At 46.8% G+C, this 24,912-nt stretch overlaps 1 protein-coding gene across 1 annotated transcript in view; it reads left to right on the top strand.

Annotated features, from left to right (window-relative positions):
- The window catches only part of zdhhc17 (zDHHC palmitoyltransferase 17), a 98,940-nt gene that overhangs the window by 3,920 nt on the left and 70,108 nt on the right, over nucleotides 1-24,912 (top strand). The window contains exon 2 of the mRNA XM_086009732.1: nucleotides 15,247-15,350. Within this exon, the coding sequence (XP_085865858.1) occupies nucleotides 15,247-15,350 (104 nt within the window). The remainder of the gene's footprint in view (nucleotides 1-15,246; nucleotides 15,351-24,912) is intronic.

Genomic DNA, 24,912 nt, shown 5'->3' on the forward strand with positions numbered 1-24,912 from the left:
TCCTGCCTTCCCCCTATCTCAGACCTTCCCTTTCATCATTTAATCACTCCCGCCTTCCCCCCTATCTCAGACCTTCCCTTTCATCATTTAATCTCTCCCGCCTTCCCCCCTATCTCAGACCTTCCCTTTCATCATTTAATCACTCCCGCCTTCCCCCCATCTCAGACCTTCCCTTTCATCATTTAATCACTCCCGCCTTCCCCCTATCTCAGACCTTCCCTTTCATCATTTAATCACTCCCGCCTTCCCCCTATCTCAGACCTTCCCTTTCATCATTTAATCACTCCCGCCTTCCCCCTATCTCAGACCTTCCCTTTCATCATTTAATCTCTCCCGCCTTCCCCCTATCTCAGACCTTCCCTTTCATCATTTAATCTCTCCTGCCTTCCCCCCATCTCAGACCTTCCCTTTCATCATTTAATCACTCCCGCCTTCCCCCCATCTCAGACCTTCCCTTTCATCATTTAATCTCTCCCGCCTTCCCCCCATCTCAGACCTTCCCTTTCATCATTTAATCACTCCCGCCTTCCCCCTATCTCAGACCTTCCCTTTCATCATTTAATCTCTCCCGCCTTCCCCCCATCTCAGACCTTCCCTTTCATCATTTAATCACTCCTGCCTTCCCCCCCATCTCAGACCTTCCCTTTCATCATTTAATCACTCCCGCCTTCCCCCCTATCTCAGACCTTCCCTTTCATCATTTAATCTCTCCCGCCTTCCCCCCCATCTCAGACCTTCCCGTTCATCATTTAATCTCTCCCGCCTTCCCCCCTATCTCAGACCTTCCCTTTCATCATTTAATCTCTCCCGCCTTCCCCCCCATCTCAGACCTTCCCTTTCATCATTTAATCACTCCCGCCTTCCCACCATCTCAGACCTTCCCTTTCATCATTTAATCACTCCCGCCTTCCCCCCATCTCAGACCTTCCCTTTCATCATTTAATCACTCCCGCCTTCCCCCTATCTCAGACCTTCCCTTTCATCATTTAATCACTCCCGCCTTCCCCCCATCTCAGACCTTCCCTTTCATAATTTAATCACTCCCGCCTTCCCCCCATCTCAGACCTTCCCTTTCATCATTTAACCTCTCCCGCCTTCCCCCCCATCTCAGACCTTCCCTTTCATAATTTAATCACTCCCGCCTTCCCCCCATCTCAGACCTTCCCTTTCATCATTTAATCACTCCCGCCTTCCCCCCATCTCAGACCTTCCCTTTCATCATTTAATCTCTCCCGCCTTCCCCCTATCTCAGACCTTCCCTTTCATCATTTAATCACTCCCGCCTTCCCCCTATCTCAGACCTTCCCTTTCATCATTTAATCACTCCTGCCTTCCCCCTATCTCAGACCTTCCCTTTCATCATTTAATCACTCCCGCCTTCCCCCCTATCTCAGACCTTCCCTTTCATCATTTAATCACTCCCGCCTTCCCCCCATCTCAGACCTTCCCTTTCATCATTTAATCACTCCCGCCTTCCCCCTATCTCAGACCTTCCCTTTCATCATTTAATCACTCCCGCCTTCCCCCTATCTCAGACCTTCCCTATCATCATTTAATCACTCCCGCCTTCCCCCTATCTCAGACCTTCCCTTTCATCATTTAATCTCTCCCGCCTTCCCCCTATCTCAGACCTTCCCTTTCATCATTTAATCTCTCCTGCCTTCCCCCCATCTCAGACCTTCCCTTTCATCATTTAATCACTCCCGCCTTCCCCCCATCTCAGACCTTCCCTTTCATCATTTAATCTCTCCCGCCTTCCACTCTATCTCAGACCTTCCCTTTCATCATTTAATCTCTCCCGCCTTCCCCCCCATCTCAGACCTTCCCTTTCATCATTTAATCACTCCCGCCTTCCCCCCATCTCAGACCTTCCCTTTCATCATTTAATCACTCCCGCCTTCCCCCCATCTCAGACCTTCCCTTTCATCATTTAATCACTCCCGCCTTCCCCCTATCTCAGACCTTCCCTTTCATCATTTAATCACTCCCGCCTTCCCCCTATCTCAGACCTTCCCTTTCATCATTTAATCACTCCCGCCTTCCCCCCCATCTCAGACCTTCCCTTTCATCATTTAATCACTCCCGCCTTCCCCCCATCTCAGACCTTCCCTTTCATCATTTAATCACTCCTGCCTTCCCCCCCATCTCAGACCTTCCCTTTCATCATTTAATCACTCCCGCCTTCCCCCCATCTCAGACCTTCCCTTTCATCATTTAATCACTCCCGCCTTCCCCCTATCTCAGACCTTCCCTTTCATCATTTAATCACTCCCGCCTTCCCCCCCATCTCAGACCTTCCCTTTCATCATTTAATCACTCCCGCCTTCCCCCCTATCTCAGACCTTCCCTTTCATCATTTAATCTCTCCCGCCTTCCCCCCCATCTCAGACCTTCCCTTTCATCATTTAATCTCTCCCGCCTTCCCCCCCCATCTCAGACCTTCCCTTTCATCATTTAATCTCTCCCGCCTTCCCCCCCATCTCAGACCTTCCCTTTCATCATTTAATCACTCCCGCCTTCCCCCTATCTCAGACCTTCCCTTTCATCATTTAATCACTCCCGCCTTCCCCCCCATCTCAGACCTTCCCTTTCATCATTTAATCACTCCCGCCTTCCCCCCCATCTCAGACCTTCCCTTTCATCATTTAATCTCTCCCGCCTTCCCCCCTATCTCAGACCTTCCCTTTCATCATTTAATCTCTCCCGCCTTCCCCCCCATCTCAGACCTTCCCTTTCATCATTTAATCTCTCCCGCCTTCCCCCCTATCTCAGACCTTCCCTTTCATCATTTAATCACTCCCGCCTTCCCCCCCATCTCAGACCTTCCCTTTCATCATTTAATCACTCCTGCCTTCCCCCCCATCTCAGACCTTCCCTTTCATCATTTAATCACTCCCGCCTTCCCCCCCATCTCAGACCTTCCCTTTCATCATTTAATCACTCCTGCCTTCCCCCCATCTCAGACCTTCCCTTTCATCATTTAATCACTCCCGCCTTCCCCCTATCTCAGACCTTCCCTTTCATCATTTAATCACTCCCGCCTTCCCCCCCATCTCAGACCTTCCCTTTCATCATTTAATCACTCCCGCCTTCCCCCCATCTCAGACCTTCCCTTTCATCATTTAATCTCTCCCGCCTTCCCCCCTATCTCAGACCTTCCCTTTCATCATTTAATCTCTCCCGCCTTCCCCCCCATCTCAGACCTTCCCTTTCATCATTTAATCTCTCCCGCCTTCCCCCCATCTCAGACCTTCCCTTTCATCATTAATCACTCCCGCCTTCCCCCATCTCAGACCTTCCCTTTCATCATTTAATCACTCCCGCCTTCCCCCCCATCTCAGACCTTCCCTTTCATCATTTAATCACTCCCGCCTTCCCCCCATCTCAGACCTTCCCTTTCATCATTTAATCACTCCTGCCTTCCCCCCCATCTCAGACCTTCCCTTTCATCATTTAATCACTCCCGCCTTCCCCCCATCTCAGACCTTCCCTTTCATCATTTAATCTCTCCCGCCTTCCCCCCCATCTCAGACCTTCCCTTTCATCATTTAATCTCTCCCGCCTTCCACCCTATCTCAGACCTTCCCTTTCATCATTTAATCACTCCCGCCTTCCCCCCATCTCAGACCTTCCCTTTCATCATTTAATCACTCCCGCCTTCCCCCCCATCTCAGACCTTCCCTTTCATCATTTAATCACTCCCGCCTTCCCCCCCATCTCAGACCTTCCCTTTCATCATTTAATCACTCCCGCCTTCCCCCCCATCTCAGACCTTCCCTTTCATCATTTAATCACTCCCGCCTTCCCCCCTATCTCAGACCTTCCCTTTCATCATTTAATCTCTCCTGCCTTCCCCCCTATCTCAGACCTTCCCTTTCATCATTTAATCTCTCCTGCCTTCCCCCCTATCTCAGACCTTCCCTTTCATCATTTAATCTCTCCCGCCTTCCCCCCATCTCAGACCTTCCCTTTCATCATTTAACCTCTCCCGCCTTCCACCCTATCTCAGATCTTCCCTTTCATCATTTAATCACTCCCGCCTTCCCCCCTATCTCAGACCTTCCCTTTCATCATTTAATCTCTCCCGCCTTCCCCCCTATCTCAGACCTTCCCTTTCATCATTTAATCTCTCCCGCCTTCCCCCCTATCTCAGACCTTCCCTTTCATCATTTAACCTCTCCCGCCTTCCACCCTATCTCAGACCTTCCCTTTCATCATTTAATCACTCCCGCCTTCCCCCCTATCTCAGACCTTCCCTTTCATCATTTAATCTCTCCCGCCTTCCCCCCTATCTCAGACCTTCCCTTTCATCATTTAATCTCTCCCACCTTCCCCCCATCTCAGACCTTCCCTTTCATCATTTAATCTCTCCTGCCTTCCACCCTATCTCAGACCTTCCCTTTCATCATTTAATCACTCCTGCCTTCCCCCCATCTCAGACCTTCCCTTTCATCATTTAATCTCTCCTGCCTTCCCCCCATCTCAGACCTTCCCTTTCATCATTTAATCACTCCTGCCTTCCCCCCATCTCAGACCTTCCCTTTCATCATTTAATCTCTCCCGCCTTCCCCCCCCATCTCAGACCTTCCCTTTCATCATTTAATCACTCCCGCCTTCCCCCCATCTCAGACCTTCCCTTTCATCATTTAATCACTCCTGCCTTCCCCCCATCTCAGACCTTCCCTTTCATCATTTAATCACTCCTGCCTTCCCCCCATCTCAGACCTTCCCTTTCATCATTTAATCTCTCCCGCCTTCCCCCTATCTCAGACCTTCCCTTTCATCATTTAATCTCTCCCGCCTTCCCCCCCCATCTCAGACCTTCCCTTTCATCATTTAATCTCTCCCGCCTTCCCCCCATCTCAGACCTTCCCTTTCATCATTTAATCACTCCCGCCTTCCCCCCCATCTCAGACCTTCCCTTTCATCATTTAATCACTCCCGCCTTCCCCCCATCTCAGACCTTCCCTTTCATCATTTAATCACTCCCGCCTTCCCCCCATCTCAGACCTTCCCTTTCATCATTTAATCTCTCCTGCCTTCCCCCCATCTCAGACCTTCCCTTTCATCATTTAATCACTCCCGCCTTCCCCCCATCTCAGACCTTCCCTTTCATCATTTAATCTCTCCTGCCTTCCCCCCATCTCAGACCTTCCCTTTCATCATTTAATCACTCCCGCCTTCCCCCCTATCTCAGACCTTCCCTTTCATCATTTAATCTCTCCCGCCTTCCCCCCTATCTCAGACCTTCCCTTTCATCATTTAATCTCTCCCACCTTCCCCCCATCTCAGACCTTCCCTTTCATCATTTAATCTCTCCTGCCTTCCACCCTATCTCAGACCTTCCCTTTCATCATTTAATCACTCCTGCCTTCCCCCCATCTCAGACCTTCCCTTTCATCATTTAATCACTCCTGCCTTCCCCCCATCTCAGACCTTCCCTTTCATCATTTAATCTCTCCCGCCTTCCCCCCCCATCTCAGACCTTCCCTTTCATCATTTAATCACTCCTGCCTTCCCCCCATCTCAGACCTTCCCTTTCATCATTTAATCTCTCCCGCCTTCCCCCCCCATCTCAGACCTTCCCTTTCATCATTTAATCACTCCCGCCTTCCCCCCATCTCAGACCTTCCCTTTCATCATTTAATCACTCCTGCCTTCCCCCCATCTCAGACCTTCCCTTTCATCATTTAATCACTCCTGCCTTCCCCCCATCTCAGACCTTCCCTTTCATCATTTAATCTCTCCTGCCTTCCCCCTATCTCAGACCTTCCCTTTCATCATTTAATCTCTCCCGCCTTCCCCCCCATCTCAGACCTTCCCTTTCATCATTTAATCTCTCCCGCCTTCCCCCCATCTCAGACCTTCCCTTTCATCATTTAATCACTCCCGCCTTCCCCCCCATCTCAGACCTTCCCTTTCATCATTTAATCACTCCCGCCTTCCCCCCATCTCAGACCTTCCCTTTCATCATTTAATCACTCCCGCCTTCCCCCCATCTCAGACCTTCCCTTTCATCATTTAATCTCTCCTGCCTTCCCCCCATCTCAGACCTTCCCTTTCATCATTTAATCACTCCCGCCTTCCCCCCATCTCAGACCTTCCCTTTCATCATTTAATCACTCCCGCCTTCCCCCCATCTCAGACCTTCCCTTTCATCATTTAATCACTCCCGCCTTCCCCCCATCTCAGACCTTCCCTTTCATCATTTAATCACTCCCGCCTTCCCCCCATCTCAGACCTTCCCTTTCATCATTTAATCACTCCCGCCTTCCCCCCTATCTCAGACCTTCCCTTTCATCATTTAATCACTCCTGCCTTCCCCCCATCTCAGACCTTCCCTTTCATCATTTAATCACTCCCGCCTTCCCCCCATCTCAGACCTTCCCTTTCATCATTTAATCTCTCCTGCCTTCCCCCCATCTCAGACCTTCCCTTTCATCATTTAATCACTCCCGCCTTCCCCCCCATCTCAGACCTTCCCTTTCATCATTTAATCACTCCCGCCTTCCCCCCATCTCAGACCTTCCCTTTCATCATTTAATCACTCCCGCCTTCCCCCCCATCTCAGACCTTCCCTTTCATCATTTAATCACTCCCGCCTTCCCCCCATCTCAGACCTTCCCTTTCATCATTTAATCACTCCCGCCTTCCACCCTATCTCAGACCTTCCCTTTTGCCCTTTCCTCCTCCCCTTTCCCTGCCCCTACACTTGCTTAAAATCTGTTATATCTCTAACTTTTTCCATTTCTGACAAGTCATCGACTTGAAACGTTAACACTGTTTCTTTCTCCATAGCCGCTGCCTGATCTGTGGAGCGTCTCCAGCATTTTCTATTTTTAATTTCACTTTTCCTTTGTTGTTCATTTTATACCACATCCGTAGAAATTGAAAACACCATAGCTTGGGCATCGCTCTATGTTTATCATGGGCTGTCTACGTGCATACTATGGAGTGCCAGGTTCCATATGCAAACTTCCATTTGCTGTTCCTGTTAAGATTCATGCAGCTTAAGTTGCTGATAGTAACAGATCTTGGTGTTGTGATTTACAAGGCTTGAAAAGCCTTTTCGAAACATTCAGGTTCACCCAATTCAAACTGGTGAGGAATAAATATGAACACAAATAGGACTGGGATGGGGTGGAGTTTAGTCATTCCTGCTCCGTAGTAAGATATTTAATATGGGATTTATTACAGCTGGAAGCAGGATCTGCCACTTAGTTTTTTTCTTGGATAATGAATAATTCAGCCCCCCCCACCCCCCCTCTCTCCCGCCTTGCTTGCAAGTTGACTTCTTCATCTGGCAGCTTACAATTGAATATTTAAGATCATTGAAATTCAATAACACTGTCGTCTTATTCAGCTATCGCAGCTACCCACACGCAGTTTTAATTTGTTTTATGGACATTACAGTATCTCTCAAAAGTTTAGTCTATTTACGGGAATCATTCTTGTTGAGGGAGTTAAAATTTAAAAAATTCCAGTCGCTTCCAATTGGCAGTAATTTTATTTTTTCAATTTTAGGGAAATGCAGTATTCCTTTTTTTTTTGAGGGTCTTGGCCAGATTAAAAATACACACTAACCACAGTCTCGAGACATGTTTGGGAATGTCATCATGCACTGGGTTCTGCAAATGCTTAATGAACAGTACTTTTATCTTGTGTATACTATGCGATTGAAACATCTGTGTTATCGTAGACCAGATAAGCCAACTCGTGTGTCTCAAGGCACATGGGTCTCTGGTTGCAGAATCATAGAATGATGCAGCTCAGAAGGAGGCCACTCGACCCATCGTGCCCGTGCCAGCCCTTTGAAAGTTACCCAATTTGTCCTACTCCCCTACTCTTTCCCCACAGCCCTGAAATGTGGTCATTTTTGAAAGTCTCTGCAGTCCACTCCCCAGTTCCAGGCTCCTCTTGTAAAGGGAAGGATGGAGGGAGAGCAAAACATCGTGCTATGATTTCATTTACTTAGCCAGTTTCCATTATTGGGTGCCTGAGCTATGAATTAGATTCTCTAAACCTGGCATAGAGGACACAGAGCACTTACACTCTGTGTAGTTCAGCGTTAGGCTGCTGTCGTCGTATTTACATTGGTTTTACCAATTCTGGCAAGCTCTAGGATGAACAGACTTGAATTTTCAATGTGAGCTTTTAATCTCTCTTTCGCTCTCTGCCATGCACTTCCTGCATTTGAGAGTTACAGATAAAATACTGCAGAGGTAGAATTTCCTTTCCAGTTGCTTTATAAGAAACAAAGAAAAGAAAGCAAGACTTGCATTTATACAGCACCTTTCATGACCACCGGACATCTCAAAGCACTTTACAGCCAATGAAGTACTTTTTGAAGTGTCGTCACTTGTAATGTAGGAAACGCGGCACCAATTTGCACACAGCAATTTTTTCAATTTCAATTTTATTTGTCACATAACCAAATGAAATCCAGTCAGTGAAATGCTTTTTTCTTAACGAGCCGAGCGCACCAAGCAGCAAAGGACACTTAGCTGCCTGGTACGCAAGAAGCCCGCAAGGACGGCAGCCATCTTCATCGGCGCCATCACAATAAGGTCTGCTCTCGCCTCGCTCCGCCTTTCCCGCACTCCTGCCCGACAATCTTCAGCCGCCGTGGCACCGACGTCCCGCGGCCTGCTTCTCCCTGGCTCTCCTGCCACCCGGTCTGACCTCTGAGCCTCCCGCGGTGTCCGACCTTCCAGGGCCTGCTTTTCCCGCCCTCGGTCCGCTGGCCGCCTCCCCTCCTACCAGTTCGACCTCCCGCCGAGGAGCTGCCGGCCATTGTGCTACAGCGGGTCGTCGTGGCCTCCATCGCTGCTTCTGCAGCCTCCTCGCCGAACTCATCAGCGCCGATGCACAGCGTCTGTAGTGGGAGTGGGCCGACCGACTCAGGGAGAGCGCTTACCCTGCGACCGCCGCGGACGCCATCAAGCTCACACAAACAGCGATGTGATAATGAGCAGATCATCTCTGATGTTGATTTGAGGAATAAATATTGGTCAGGACAATGGGGAGAGCTCACCTGCTCCTCTTCGAAATAGTGCCGTGGGATCTTTTATGCCCACCTGAGAGGGTTTGAAGTCTCATCTGAAAGACGGCACCTCCGACAGTGCTGCACTCCCTCAGCACTGCACTGGAGTGGCAGCCTAGAATTTTGTACTCAAGTCTTGAGAGGGATTTGAACCCACAACCTTCTGATTTAGAGGTGAGGGTGCTATTCACTGTGCCACAGCTAACATAGAAAAATAGGAGCAGGAGTCGGCCATTCGGCCCTTCGAGCCTGCTCCGCCATTCAATATGATCATGGCTGATCCTCTATCTCAATACCATATTCCCGCTCTCTCCCCATACCCCTTGATGCCTTTTATGTCTAGAAATCTATCTATCTCCTCAAATATATTCAGTGACTTGCCCTCCACAGCCTTCTGTGGTAGAGAATTCCACAGGTTCACCACCCTCTGAGTGAAGAAATTTCCCCTCATCTCAGTCCTAAATGTCCTACCCCGTATCCTGAGACTGTAACCCCTCATTCTAGACCCCCCCAGCCAGGGGAAACATCCTCCCTGCATCCAGTCTGTCTAGCCCTGTCAGAATTTTATACGTTTCAAAGAGATCCCCTCTCATTCTTCTAGTCAATACAGGCCCAGCCGACCCAATCTCTCCTCATACGACAGTCTTGCCATCCCAGGAATCAATCTGGTGAACCTTCGCTGCACTCCCTCTATGGCAAGTATATCCTTTCTTGGGTAAGGAGACTAAAACTGCACACACTACTCCAGGTGTGGTCTCACCAAGGCCCTGTATAACTGTAGTAAGACATCCTTGCTCCTGTACTCAAATCCTCTTGCAATGAAGGCCAACATACCATTTGCCTTCCTAACTGCTTGCTGCACCTGCATGTTTGCTTTCGGTGACTGGTGTACAAGGACACCCAAGTCCCTCTGTACATCAACATTTCCCAATCTATCACCATTTAAATAACACTCTGCCTTTCTGTTTTTCCTACTGAAGTGGATAACTTCACATTTATCCACGTTATACTGCATCTGCCATGTATTTGCCCACTCGCTCACCTTGTCTAAATCACCTTGAAGCCTCTTTGCATCCACCTCACAACTCACAATCCCACTTAGTTTCATGTCATCAGCAAACTGAAATATTACATTTGGTTCCCTCATCCAAATCATTGATATATTGTGAATAGCTGGGGCCCAAGCACTGATCCCTGCAGTACCCCACTAGTCACCACCTGCCACCCCGAAAAAGACCCATTTATTCCTACTCTCTGTTTCCTGTCTGTTAACCAATTTTCAATCCATGCCAGTATATTACCCCCAATCCCATGTGCTTTAATTTTGCGCACGAACTTCTTATGTCGGACTTTATCAAAGGCCTTCTGAAAATCCAAATACACCACATCCACTGGTTCTCCCTTATCTATTCTACCAGTTACATCCTCAAAAAACTCCAGTAGGTTTGTCAAACACGATTTCCCTTTCATAAATCCATGTTGACTTTGTCTAATCCCGTTGATATTTTCTAAGTGTCCTGTAACACTGTAAGGGAGCACTTGGTACATTTAGCTTGAGGTTGTTAAAGAACGTTTAAGCACTTTTGACCCTTTCTTCCAGAGGAATTGCTGTGGTTGATTGTTGGAACAAAGTAAGTTGTAAGTGTTACATTCAGTGCCATTTGTTTTCTGCCAAGTTTAAAACAGAGCAAAAACGTTGCAGCATCTGACGAGTAGTTGCTGTTGTGTGTCGTTGCATTGGTAGCCAGTGTGCTGTGTATGGCCTTGGCAAGCAGTTTAACTGGAGTAGTTCTGTGTAATTCAGCAGGACAGGTTCAGTTTGGTAAGACATGAAAGTATTGGGTCTTCATTAAATATATGGCCCCACATTTACCAACTTAATTGAGGAGCGGGCGTCTCAGATTGACCCGCAAATACTTAATTGTTGGGACTGTATATCGGGCACCCATGCCCACGTGGTTGAGGAAGATAGAACAACTTGTCGCGCCTTCCACAATCTCAGGACATCCCAAACTGTGTTCCCGAACTTTTTTTTTTGGGTGTGCAGCCCATTCAAATTATGGTGCATGTGCGTTTATTTCCATTGAAAAGCCAGTGAATGCCCTGCGGGTCCTCCAGACCGCTGCACAGCTTAGCGGGATGCATTGGTCTCAAAGCACTTTACAACCAGTGAAGTGCTTTTCAAGTGTAGTCACTGTTGTAATGTCGGAAGCGCGGCAGCCGATTTGCGCACAGCAAATACTGTACAGAATGGCAAATGCTGCAACTGTAGAAAGAACGTTGATCTTTTGTATCTTTTTGGCGATCACTTTTTGGGACCACAAGTTCCTATTGCTTCAGAAAATTGCCAACTGTGTTCATCCATCATGCTTTAGAAATCTGAGATGATCTAAAATTAAGTGAGTCTGCTGCCTGTCTTTGGTTACCTGGAGGACGAGCGTTTGAAGATGTGCAAGTTGTGAACATGCCAAATTCTGCAACTGGTATTTGTCGATGTTAAATGTGATGGTTCTTACGACGAGAATTTATCTTGCATTTAAATACCAAGGAGATGGGTAACTGCTAGAACACAATAGTCAGAACTTCATTTCGACTACAAACTTGATGAGTTTCCGTTGTCCTTTTTTTTGGTAGGTGTTATTAATTGTACTAAACTCCAGGATTAGGTGTGCTTATTGCATTCAAGTGACTGGGCAGATATATTTGAAATATTTCAGATAAATAAAAGATGGCTTAGGACCCAGGACTCCTTTGTTGTGCTGTGGTCCTTGTTATAATATTTTGTCATGATCCTTCTTTAGTTCCCACATTAGGCCCATACGACCTATGCAGTTGCATTGGGCCCCTCATTTTGGGGGTCTTGTACTACATTTTCTCATAGACCAATATGCAGGTCGACTGTTTATACCCAAGCATTAATTGAAAGGAAGCCAGTTTCTGAAAACTGATAGTTGAGGCAGAGATCTTATAAGGGGAAAAATAGAAAAACATTTTAAGTGAAAGAGGAGGTCGTTGAGATACTGGATGGGATAAAAATTGATTACGAGGAGGTTTAAGGTAGCAAAATACTGCGGATGCTGGAAATCCGAAATAACAACAGAAAATGCTGGAAAAACTCAGCAGGCCAGGCAACATCCGTGGAGAGGGAAACGGAGTTAACGTTTCAGGTTGAAGACCCTTCATCAGAACTGGAAAAAAAGCAGGAAGAGGGATAGATTTTAAAGCAAGTGGGGGCTGGGAAAAGGGGGAGGGGATGAAAGATTAAGATTTAAGGTGATTGGCAGAAGAACCAAATGCGACATGAGGAAAATCTTTTTTACGCAGCGAGTGCTTAGCATCTGGAATGCACTGCCTGATAGGGAGGTGGAGGCAGTTTCAATTGTGGCTTTCAAAATGGAATTGGATAAGTACTTGAATGAAAAGAATTTGCAGGGCTCCGGGGAAAGGGCGGGGGAGTGGGACTAGCTGAAGTGCTCTTGCAGAGAGCCGGCACGGGCTCGACGGGCCGAATGACCACCTTCTGTGCTGTAACCATTCTACGATTCTATGAGCAGACGAAGATACAGAGCATTAGTTGTGGATTACTCTCGCAAAGAGCTGGTGCAGATACGATGGGACAATTGGACTCCTGTGCTGTAAACCTCTCTGGTTTTAAGTGATTTGCATTGTGACAGCTGTGGCTCAGTTGGTAGCACCCTCGCCTCTTGAGTCAGACGGTTGTGGGTTCAAGTCCCACTCCAGAGACTTGAACATAAAAAGCTCGGCTGACACTCCCAGTGCAGTGCTGAGGGAGTGCTGCACTGTCGGAGGTGCCGTCTTTCAGCTGAGATGTTAAACCGAGGCCCCCTCTGCTCGCCAGTGGATGTAAAAGATCCAGTGGCACTATTTCGAAGAAGAGCAGGGGAGTTATCCCCGGTGTCCTGGCCAATATTTCTCCCTCAATCAACATAACAAAAAACAGATTATCTGGTCCTTATCACTTTGTGGGAGCTTGCTGTGTGCAAATTGGTTGCTGTGTTTCCTACATTACAACAGTGACTACACTTCAAAAAGTATTTCATTGGCTGTAAAGCACTTTGAGACGTCCTGGGTGCATGAAACGCACTATATAAATGAAAGTTCGTTCTTTTTCTTTTCTCTCTCTCTCTATCCTTTGTCTTAATGGTTCCAGTTCGGTTCCAGTAATAGAATCTTTCAATACTAAGGTTTCAGTTCTGAATAACTTATGCGGAAAACTTGGACAGTTGCACATACAAATATTTGCCAGTCGAGGTCAAAGCAACATCTTGCAAAGTAGCCTTGCCTGATGTTGCTAACTTTTATGTCCAAAGTGAGTATTACAATTCAGGCTTTCCTCCAACACTTTTAACTTATATTCACATCAAAAAGGCAGTTCCTGTAAGAAAACCCAAGTCTGGTACAAACTGAAACTTGCACACTTTTATGCTTGAGGGTGAGTGGGATAGCGTTACTCCTTCACCATGGGTTTATGCACTGGAGGTTACATAGACGGCCCACCATGTCCTATTTATCCATTACAAAATGTGGCAAATAGCACACCGACCGGAAGGCCATAAACCTTCAGGTTAAACAAGTGATCGAATTTATTTTCCAGCGGTATCATTACACAGAAGCAGAAACAGAAAGCTGCTGATTGAATCTTGACTGTTCTAAAAGTATTTGTAGTATCAGTGCACAAACTTTTAAATGGCTCCAGAATGTAGTTCTTACTCTGTCCAATTAATTTGCTAAGCTTTTGTAGACTTTCTGATGCAATAATTGTACGTGGGTGAGAGGCTAATCTTGCCTATTGCGCATAGTTCCGCCATCAATAAGTGTGGATGGTGAACTACCAGTCAAGCCAGTTCAAAATGATGCATTTATGCATGGAATTAATTCTTGGACAATATGCTGTGAGGAGGATGTCGTGAAACTCCAGGATGATTTGGACAGGTTGGGTGATTGGGCAGAAACATGGCAAATGCACTATAATGTGGATAAATGTGAGGTTATCCACTTTGGTGGCAAAAACAGGAAGGCAGATTATTATTTGAATGGCAATAGATTGGGAGAAGGGGAAGTGCAAAGAGACCTGGGTGTCCTTGTGCACCAGTCGCTGAAGGTAAGCATGCAGGTGCAGCAGGCGGTTAAGAAGGCAAATGTTATGTTGGCCTTCGTAGCGAGAGGGTTCAAGTACAGGAACAAGGATGTCTTGCTACAGTTGTACAGGGCCTTGGTGAGACCGCACCTTGAGTATTGTGTGCAGTTTTGGTCGCCTTACCTGAGGAAGGACGTTCTTGCCATGGAAGGAGTGCAGCGAAGGTTCACCAGGCTGATACCTGGGATGGCAGGAATGACGTATGAGGAGAGATTGTGTCGATTGGGCTTATACTCACTGGAGTTTAGAAGATTGAGAGGTGATCTCATCGAAACCTATAAAATTCTGTCAGGCCTGGACAGACTAGATGCAGGAAGGATGTTTCTGATGGCCAGGGAGTCCAGAACCAGAGGTCATAGTCTAAGGATAAGGGGTAAGCCATTTAGGACTGAAATGAGGAGGAATTTCTTCACCCAGAGAGTGGTGAACCTGTGGAATTCTCTGCCCCAGAGGGCGGTGGAGGCCAGTTCATTAAATATATTCAAGAAAGAGTTGGATATATTTCTTAAGGCTAAAGGGATCAAGGGATATGTGGAGAAGGCAGGGACAGGGTACTGAATTTGGATGATCAGCCATGATCTCATTGAATGGCGGAGCAGGCTCGAGGGGCCGAATGGCCTACTCCTGCTCCTATCTCCTATGTTTCTAATATTTAATTTGATTAACCCCAGGGTAAAGATTAGGCATCTGAACTACTTTGCAAGTGAAACACCCTAACCTGCATCTTGTAGGCATCTTGTCACCTGCCTCCATCTTGTAGTTCATCAGGAATAGGCCCACTCGAGTTAGTTCACAAATACCGTTAGCCGGTTTTTCTCCGATCATTTTCCAAAAAAAAGAGCTGTAATAGAGTAATGTTAGGGTTATCTCCTTCTCTGGCTCAGTATCTGTTGAGACGTGACATAACTCTGCTTCCTGTCAGAGTTACAGGTGTATTTTTACTTGCAGAATAATATAAAACATTGTATAAATGAAAAACAGAATCTTGTCATGCTTTTAGTGCATTGTGATTTGTGACCTTTCATTCTTCTTAAATATAAACTAGGATGTCAAGACTCAAAGCCACTACAGTCATGGCTACAGTGATTCGCTGGCACGGAAAAGCCACATCGATGACTACAGCACTTGGGACATCGTCAAAGCTACACAGTAAGTGCAAAATGTTTTCAGAAACCTGTTGGGCTTCTTGGTGTATTTTGTCTCTGCTTTAATCATTAAAGTTTTTTTTTAAAACCTTGAAAGTTGACCGACATTGCCTCCCGGTTTAGTGACGCCTCGATTTTAAAATTCTTGCCCTTATTTTCAAATCCTTGAATGGCCTCGCCCCTCCCTATCTCTGTAACCTCCTCCAGCTCCACAACCCTCCCAGATATCTGCGCTGCTCCAATTCTGGCCTCTTGCACATCCCCGATTTTAATCACTGCGCCATTGGCGGCCGTGCCTTCAGCTGCCAAGGCTCTGGAATTCCCTCCCTAAACCTCTCTGCTTCTCTACCTGTCTCTCCTACTTTAAAACACTCCTTAAAACCTACCTCTTTGACCAGTCTGCCCTGATATCGCCTTATGTGGCTCGGTGTCAAATTTTGTCCGATTGCGCTCCTGTTAAGCACCTTAGGATGTTTTACTACATTCAAGGCGCTATATAAATACAACTTGTTGTTGTCGGTGTTGTAAAGTTACAGCAGAGCCAGTATTTATTTAAATCTAGCTATTCTCTAGCTTACATGGAAACATTTATCATCTCGTTTTGTACCAACAACACCAACTTGCATTTACATAGCGGCTTTAACATAGAAAACCATCACCAGGCGCTTCGCAGCGGTATACTGAGCCAGCGAAGGAGCTACTGGGAGGGATGACCAAAAGCTTGGTAAAAGAGGTGGGTTTTAAGGAGGGTCTTAAAGGAGGGAGGGAGGAGTCGGAGATCATTCAGGAGGGAATTACAGAGCTGAAGGTTCAGCTGCCAACACTGAGGCAAAGGGAGAGAGGGATGCTCAAGAATCCAGAGTCAGAGGAACGGAGAGCATTGGAGCGTTGTGTAGGGCTGGAGGTTACGGAAAGAGGGAGACGTGAGACCGTGCAAGGATTTAATCATGAGGATGAGATTTTTAAATTGGAGGCACTGGGGGACCAGGAGCCACTGTACGTCAGCAAGAACAAGATTGATGTTTGAGTGACACTTGGTGCGGGATAGTATATAGGCACCAGTGTTCCCTCTAGGTTGCGCAGCACTCTGGACCTCCCGCACAGCCAGCTTGCCAGTTTTTCAATGCGAAAAACCACGCATGCGCAGTATTTTGAATGGGCCGCGCACCCAAAATTAACGGGAACATAGGCAGGATAAGGATAGACTTCAAGAGGACATAGGCTGGTGGAATGGGCAGACACGTGGCAGATGAAATTTAGCGCAGCAAAGTGCAAAGTGATACATTTTGGTAGGAAGAATAAACTAAATGGTACAATCCTAAAGGGGGTGCATGAGCAGAGAGACCTGGGGGTATATGTGCACAAATTGCTGAAGGTGGCAGGGCAGGTTGAGAAAGTGGTTAAAAAAAAAACTAAGGGATCCTGGGCTTCATAAATAGAGGCACAGAGTTCAAAAGAAAGGTAGTTATGAAGAACCTTTATAAAAGACTGGTCCGACCTCAACTGGAGTATTGTGTCCAATTTTGGGCACCGTACTTTAGGAAGGATGACGACGCTTGCGTCTGCGCACACTCTGAGGTCGAACTCCAAACCATTGTCAACACCTTCACCGAAGCGTATGAGAGCTTGGGCCTTACATTAAACATCCGTAAGACAAAGGTCCTCTACCAACCTGCCCCCGCCACACAGTACTGCTCTCCGATTATCAAAATCCAAGACGAGGCCTTGGACAACGTGGACCACTTTCCATGCCTAGGCTCCCTAGGGCAGACGTCGATGACGAAGTCAAACACCGCCTTCAGTGTGCCAGTGCAGTCTTCGGTCGCCTGAGGAAGAGAGTGTTTGAAGACCAGGACCTCAAATCCAGCACCAAGCTCATGGTCTACAGAGCAGCAGTGATACCTGCCCTGCTGTATGCTTCAGAGACCTGGACCATGTACAGCAGGCACCTCAAAGCACTGGAGAGGTGCCACCAACGCTGCCTCCGCAAGATCCTGCAAATCCATTGGCAGGATAGGCGCACCAACGTCCGTGTTCTCACTCAGGCCAACATCCCCAGCATCAAAGCTTTGACCACGGGTCACATTGTCCACATGCCCGATACGAGACTCCCAAAGCAAGCACTCTACTCGGAACTCCGACACGGCAAGAGAGCCCCAGGTGGGCAGAGGAAAAGCTTCAAGGACACCCTCAAAGCCTCCTTGAAAAAATGCAACACCCCCACCGACACCTGGGAATCCTTGGCCCAAGACTGTACAAAATGGAGGAGAAGCACTCAGGAAGGTGCCGAACACCTCGAGTCTCTTCGCCGGGAGCAAGCGGAAGCCAAGCGCAAACAGTGGAAGGAGCACACGTCAACCCAAGAACCCCACCCAACCACTGTCTGCCCCACCTGTGACAGAGACTGTAGGCCCCGCATCGGACTCAGCAGTCACCTGAGAACTCATTTCTAGTGTGGAAGCAAGTCATCCTCAGTTCCGAGAGACTGCCTAAGAAGCAGAAGAAGGCCTTAGAGAGGGTGCAGATAAGATTTACGAGAGTGATTCCAGGGATGAGGGACTTCAGTTACGTGGATAGACTGGAGAAACTGGGGTTCTTCTCCTTGGAGCAGAGAAGGTTGAGAGGAGATTTGATAGAGGTGTTCAGAATCATGAGGGGTCTGGACAGAGTAGAGAGAGAGAAACTGTTCCCATTGGCGGAAAGGTCGAGAACCAGAGGACACAGGTTTAAGGTGGTTGGCAGAAGAACCAAAGGCGACATGAGGAAAAGCTTTTTTACGCAGCAAGTGGTTAGGATCTGGAATGCACGGCCTGAAAGGGTGGTGGCGGCGAATTCAATCGTGGGCTTTCAAAAGGGAGTTGGATAAGTACCTGGAGGAAAAAAATTTGCAGGGCTTCGGGGAAAGGGCAGGGGAGTGGTCTTGCAGAGAGCCGGCATGGGCTCGACAGACCTAATGGCGGCCTCCTGTGCTGTAACCATTCTATGATTCCAGTGCCTCAATACTCTTTTTATAATATGGGGACCAGAATTGTACACAATACTCCAAGTGTGGTCTAACCAAGGTTCAACACAAGTTTAGCATAACTTCTCTACTTATCAATTCTATGATCAGTCATACAAGAATGGGTGAGCTGCCGGCCATGCCACTTGAACAGCATCGTGTTAATTGGTCTGCAAGCTGCGGCTTTTCATGGGCAGAGTGTAGGGTCAGGATTTTGGTTGAGGTAACAGCTCAAGAGCACAAAATCATTTGCTCTTGTGCTCAATTTTCCTGTTTTGAATTACAGGTTTGTTTGCACACACACACACACACACACACACACACACACACACACACACACACACACACAGACACACACACACACAGACACACACACACACACACACAGACACACACACACACAGACACACACACACACAGACACACAGACACACAGACACACACACAGACACACACACACACAGACACACACACACACACAGACACACACACACAGACACACACACAGACACACACACAGACACACACACAGACACACACAGACACACACACACACACACACACACACACACACACACACACACACAGACACACACACACACACACACACACACACACACACACACACAGACACAGACACAGACACACACACACACACACACACACACACACACACACACAGACACACACACACACAGACACACACACACACAGACACACACACACACACACACAGACACACACACACACAGACACACACACACACAGACACACAGACACACAGACACACACACACACACACACACACACACACACAGACACACACACACACAGACACACACACACACAGACACACACACACACACACACAGACACACACACACACAGACACACACACACACAGACACACAGACACACAGACACACACACAGACACACACACACACAGACACACACACAGACACACACACACAGACACACACACAGACACACACACAGACACACACACAGACACACACAGACACACACACACACACACACACACACACACACACACACACACAGACACACACACACACACACACACACACACACACACACAGACACAGACACAGACACAGACACACACACACACACACACACACACAGACACACACACAGACACACACACACACACACACACACACACAGACACACACACTCTCTCTCTCTTGGGTGTGGTGTATTTTGCTAGATGCTCATGGAGAAGATCAAACTAAGATTTTGAAAATCTTAGCAGCATGGTCATTACGAAACAGGAAGGCGCACTGCCATTCACATGAGACCCTGATGGGCAATTAGGCTCAAGCACCGTGGTATGTTTTGCTGTGTAAAAGGTGCTATATTTTACACAGCAAGTTGTTGTGATCTGGAATGCACTGCCTGAAAGGTGGTGAAAGCAGAATCAAAAAGTAACTTGCAAAAAGGAATTGATAAATACTTAAAGGGAAACATTTACAGGGCTATGGTGAAAGAGCAGGGGGGAGTGGGACTAATTGGTAGCTCTGTCAAAGAGCCGGCACAGGCACGATGGGCTGAATGGCCTCCTGTGCTGTATAATTCTGTGATTCTATAAATGCAATTTGTTTGTTGTTGATGTCGTTGGAAGAACTCTCTTATTGAACTGTTGAGTTACTGACTTAACCCCATCACTGCAGAGGCTCGTTGTTGTGCATGGGGCGGGAGTGTTGGGAATGTGGCTATCTGAGAAAGTTCCTTCCATCCAAATGTTAGTTTCTAGTACGTATGTTGTGATTGTGAAGAGTTGTTGAATTTGAGATACAGGGTACTGATCATTCGATTTTTGCTTCTTTTCCTTAAAATAAAACAGCGTGGTTGATTTTAAAGCTCATTACTTCGTACAAATGCAGAGATGCTAAACTGCAAATCGTGCATCCTCTAACCTTAAATCAGCATAGATTGCAAAATGAAGTTACAATTACAGTTGGACAAATGTCAATTTGCAAGTGCTATATTCCCGAGAAAACCTCTGCATCATGCAGCAGATCATTCAGCTTAGGTATACTCTGACTCAAGACTGGTTGATCTAAACAGCAGTTTGACGGAGTTAAGCTGCTTAACATTAACAAAGAATGACGGAAATTGTGGAGGATTTACCAGTGTCTCAGATAAGCCCAAGGTGAAGGGATGGGTTTGTTTCATTATTTTCCTCACCTGGTTCTTCAGGTAGTACATAATGAATCTGAACCTGTGTATATATTTATAAAGAAAAACAACAACTTGAATTTCTTCCCCCGATGGTGTGGTTGGTTATGGCATTGAACAGCTGAGCTATACCAAAAAACAAGGTTCAGTCCCTAGTCTGCAAGAGGATAACCAGGGAAAGGGTAGGGCCCATGAGGGACCAAAGTGGCAAGCTGTGTGTAGAGCCAGATGAAGTAGGTGGGGTTTTAAATGAATTTTTTGCCTCAGTGTTCACTATGGAGAAAGACGATGTAGACATAGAAGTCGGGCAAGGGGACTGTGACATACTTGAACATATTAGCATCGAGAGGGAGGAGGTACTAGCGGTTTTAGCAGGCCAAAAAGTGGATAAATCCCCAGGCCCGGACGAGATGTATCCCAGGCTGTTGTGTGAGGCAAAGGAGATTGCAGGGGCTCTGACACAAATTTTCAGAACCTCTCTGGCCACAGGGGATGTACCAGAGGACTGGAGAACAGCTAATGTAGTACCATTATTCAAGAAGGGTAGCAGGGATAAACCAGGGAATTACAGGCCAGTGAGCCTAACATCTGTGGTAGGGAAATTATTGGAAAAAATTCTGAGGGACAAAATTAGTCTCCACTTGGAGAGGCAAGGATTAATCGGGGATAGTCAGCATGGCTTTGTCAAGGGTAAATCATGTCTGACCAATCTGATTGAATTTTTCGAGGGGGTGACTAGGTGTGTGGATGAGGGAAATGCTGTGGATGTGGTTTACATGGACTTCAGTAAAGCTTTTGACAAGGTCCCGCATAGGAGACTGGTCAAGAAGGTAAGAGCCCATGGGATCCAGGGGGCCTTGGCGCGTTGGATCCTAAACTGGCTGAGTGGCAGGAGGCAGAGGGTGATGGTCGAAGGTTGCTTTTGTGACTGGAAGCCTGTGTCCAGTGGGGTACCTCAGGGATCGGTGCTGGGTCCCTTGCTGTTTGTGATCTACATTAATGATTTGGATGAGAATGTAAAGGGTATGATCAGTAAGTTCGCGGATGACACGAAAATTGGTGGGGTGGTAAATTGCGAGGAGGAAAGCCTCAGGCTACAGGACAATATTAACGGGTTGGTCAGATGGGCGGAAAAGTGGCAAATGGAATTTAACCCGGAAAAGTGCGAGGTGATGCATTTTGGACGGACAAATAAGGCAAGGGAATACACAATGAGTGGTAGGACCCTAGGAAGTACAGAGGGTCAGAGGGACCTTGGTGTACATGTACATAGATCCCTGAAGGCAGCGGAACAGGTAGATAAGGTGGTTAAAAAGGCTTATGGGATACTTGCCTTCATTAGCAGAGGCATAGAATATAAGAGCAGGGAGGTTATGATGGAGCTGTACAAAACGCTGGTGAGGCCACAGCTGGAGTACTGTGTGCAGTTCTGGTCGCCTCACTATAGGAAGGATGTGATTGCTTTGGAGAGGGTGCAGAGAAGATTCACCAGGATGTTACCTGGGATGGAGCGCCTCAGCTATGAAGAAAGACTCAACAGGCTGAGGTTGTTTTCCTTGGAGCAAAGGAGGCTGAGGGGGGACCTGATTGAGGTGCACAAAATGATGAGGGGCATAGATAGGGTAGATAAAGAGGAACTTTTCCCCTTAGTAGGGGGGTCAATAACAAGGGGGCACAGATTCAGGGTAAGGGGCAGGAGATTTAGGGGGGATTTGAGGAGGAACTTTTTCACCCAGAGGGTGGTTGGAAGCTGGAACTCACTGCCTGAAAGGGTGGTAGAGGCAGGAACCCTCACAACATTCAAGAAGCATTTGGATGAGCACTTGAAATGCCATAGCATACAAGGCTATGGACCAAATGCTGGAAAATGGGATTAGACTGGACAGGGAGGGATGGGCGGCGCAGACACGATGGACCGAAGGGCCTCTTTCTGTGCTGTAAAACTCTATGACTCTATATGGTGTTGGCTGATATCAGTCAGATTGGTGGTCGGGGTGTTACAATTGGGCTTGCTGCTCCTGGGTTCGAGAGAAGAGAATTGGCCAGGGTTCTTGATCCTTAAAGCTATCCATTCTACGTTGACATATGAAGACTCTCCATGCTTGAGAGTGCATGATATCTGTGGAACCACAACAAGAAGCTAATGCTTTCTGGAGGGAGAAACCCCTTGAGGTTTCTCTTGTGCAGAAGGTGACGAATGTTGGTGCTGGTGAAAGGAACACTTCAAATACAATCGGATCAGATACATGCCGAGGAAAGCCCCTTCCACACCTCTCTCTCAACAATGGACCTCAGGAAGAGCACTCCTTAAAGCGCCAGTGATTCTCTATCACTGATTACAGCTATCCTATGGTCATTCTGAGCAAGGTTTCCACAGGAAAGTTGCTGTAATATTGGCTCATGCCCACTCAGAACTGGGTTGAGTCTAACCAAGGTCATAAAACAATCAGTGAAGAGACAGGAAACCTTCCTCCTGTCGGTCAGGACTGGGTTTGAATTCTAGGCCCTTGAGTTGGAATGCTACTGTTGACCGCACTGAATTACCCACCCCTTTTTGTTTTAATTCATTCTCAGGATGTGGGTGGCCCGGGCAAGGCCAGCATTTATTTCCCATCCCTCGTAGCTCTCGGCAAGGTGGTTGGCTACCTTCTTGACCCATTGCAATCTGTGTGGTGAAGATGCTCCCACAATGCTGCTAGGACCCTTTGTCGTGGTTTGATAAACCGCGAGGCCACTTCACAGGGCAGTTAAGAGTCGTACCATGTTGATATGACACTGGAGTCACAGGTAGGCCCAGTCCAGTTAAGGATGGCAGGTTTCCTTCCCTGAAGGCCATTCGTGAACCATTTGAGTTTTTATGACAATCTGACAGCTTCATGGTCACTTTTACTGGTGCAGTCAAGCCTGTTTAAATTAATAATGATAAAAGAATAAAATGTTGGAGAATAAAATCTCCTTGCACAAATCCCTGTTCCAATTATAGCTATCCTTTTAAAATGAAAAAAGCATTTAAGTAAATTGCATAAGTCTGGATTTATTCATTTAAATGTTGCACTGCCTCGCAAAGGCCTATCTGTTAAGCCCTTTTGCCAATCAATGTGTTAAGCTCTCTTTACCAGTGTTTTTGTCTAGGTGTGAACTAACCAATTGAGTGATGTTTCATGGTCTTTTTCACCTCATCAGGTGCTACTAGGGCTCAAGCAGTCAATGTCGCAAGCACTTTTGTTAAGGTTTGAAACGTGCCCTATCCGGTCCTAAATGCTTTTAGCTGACCCGTCGCCAACAAACCTGCAGAAACTCTGTCTGTGTGAATAATGGAAGCACCATCCTCTAAAGAAGGTTTTTACTCTTGCTGATGGTAATCACAATGCTGAAAGGTTCCCAGAGTGAAATCACGCAATAGTTGCGTGTGTCACAGCATGAAATATGTCACGGAATCAAAAATACAGATCAAATTATGAATGAATGGCATCAGATGGCAAACCCTGTAAGAAGGAAGAGAGAAGGGAAGGACACAAAGGTGAAAACTGCACTGTTGCTCCGGTTTGAGAATGTCCATGCAGTTGGTCTTCCAAGAATTGGGCCACTTATGCAGATGAAAGCCAAAACACTGGCAGAAGGTTTAGGTCGTCCAGATTCGATCCTAACAATGGCTGGTTGTCTTGCTTCAAATTTGGACTCGAGATTGTCTTTAAAAAGCCTGATGGAGGAAAAGAAGGATGCCAACTTTTTATTTCCCGATTTTTTTAGTTTAGTTTTGGACTGAATTTCCAAGCTGCCCGTGGTGTGATTTGAAATCTCATTCTCCGGATTATTCGGCCAAATCTTGGCTTGCTAGTCCAGCAGCGGAACCTCTGCACTATCGTACCCGCTTTTCAAAATAAAAAATCAGGTAAAATTAAAAAATTAACACTTACAGATTGACATTCATTGCGAGGAAGGTGGATCTGTTCTCTGCTCTGACCCAGTATGGCAGATCTGAACAAGAATGTCTCCTTTTAGGGAAAGGGCGTTATTCCGCTTGACGTTTCTCCACTGGATAACTACTTCCGCTGTCTTTCAGTGAGGCGAAATAGTGAATCACAGCACCTGGCGCCAGGATTGGTCTTAGTTTACACTTCATCCCAAGTTTCTTTTATGGCCTCAGGTTTCTCAAATTGAATGTAGATTCTGCTGTAGGGTTAATTGTAAAACTGAACAATTGCTCGTTTCCTTTGAATGTTATACTTTACAGTTTCTAAATGTAGACTTGTAAGTTGGTTGAAATTGATGATATGCTGACTATATCGAACAGGGAGAAAAATGAGAAATGTTGATTGATTTGACACCTTTGGCCAATTTCATGAAGAGTTCATTTACAT

Source organism: Somniosus microcephalus, chromosome 16, assembly GCF_052327205.1.
Source record: "Somniosus microcephalus isolate GS21.2 chromosome 16, FLI_Smic_1.0, whole genome shotgun sequence".
Classification (NCBI taxonomy): domain Eukaryota; kingdom Metazoa; phylum Chordata; class Chondrichthyes; order Squaliformes; family Somniosidae; genus Somniosus; species Somniosus microcephalus.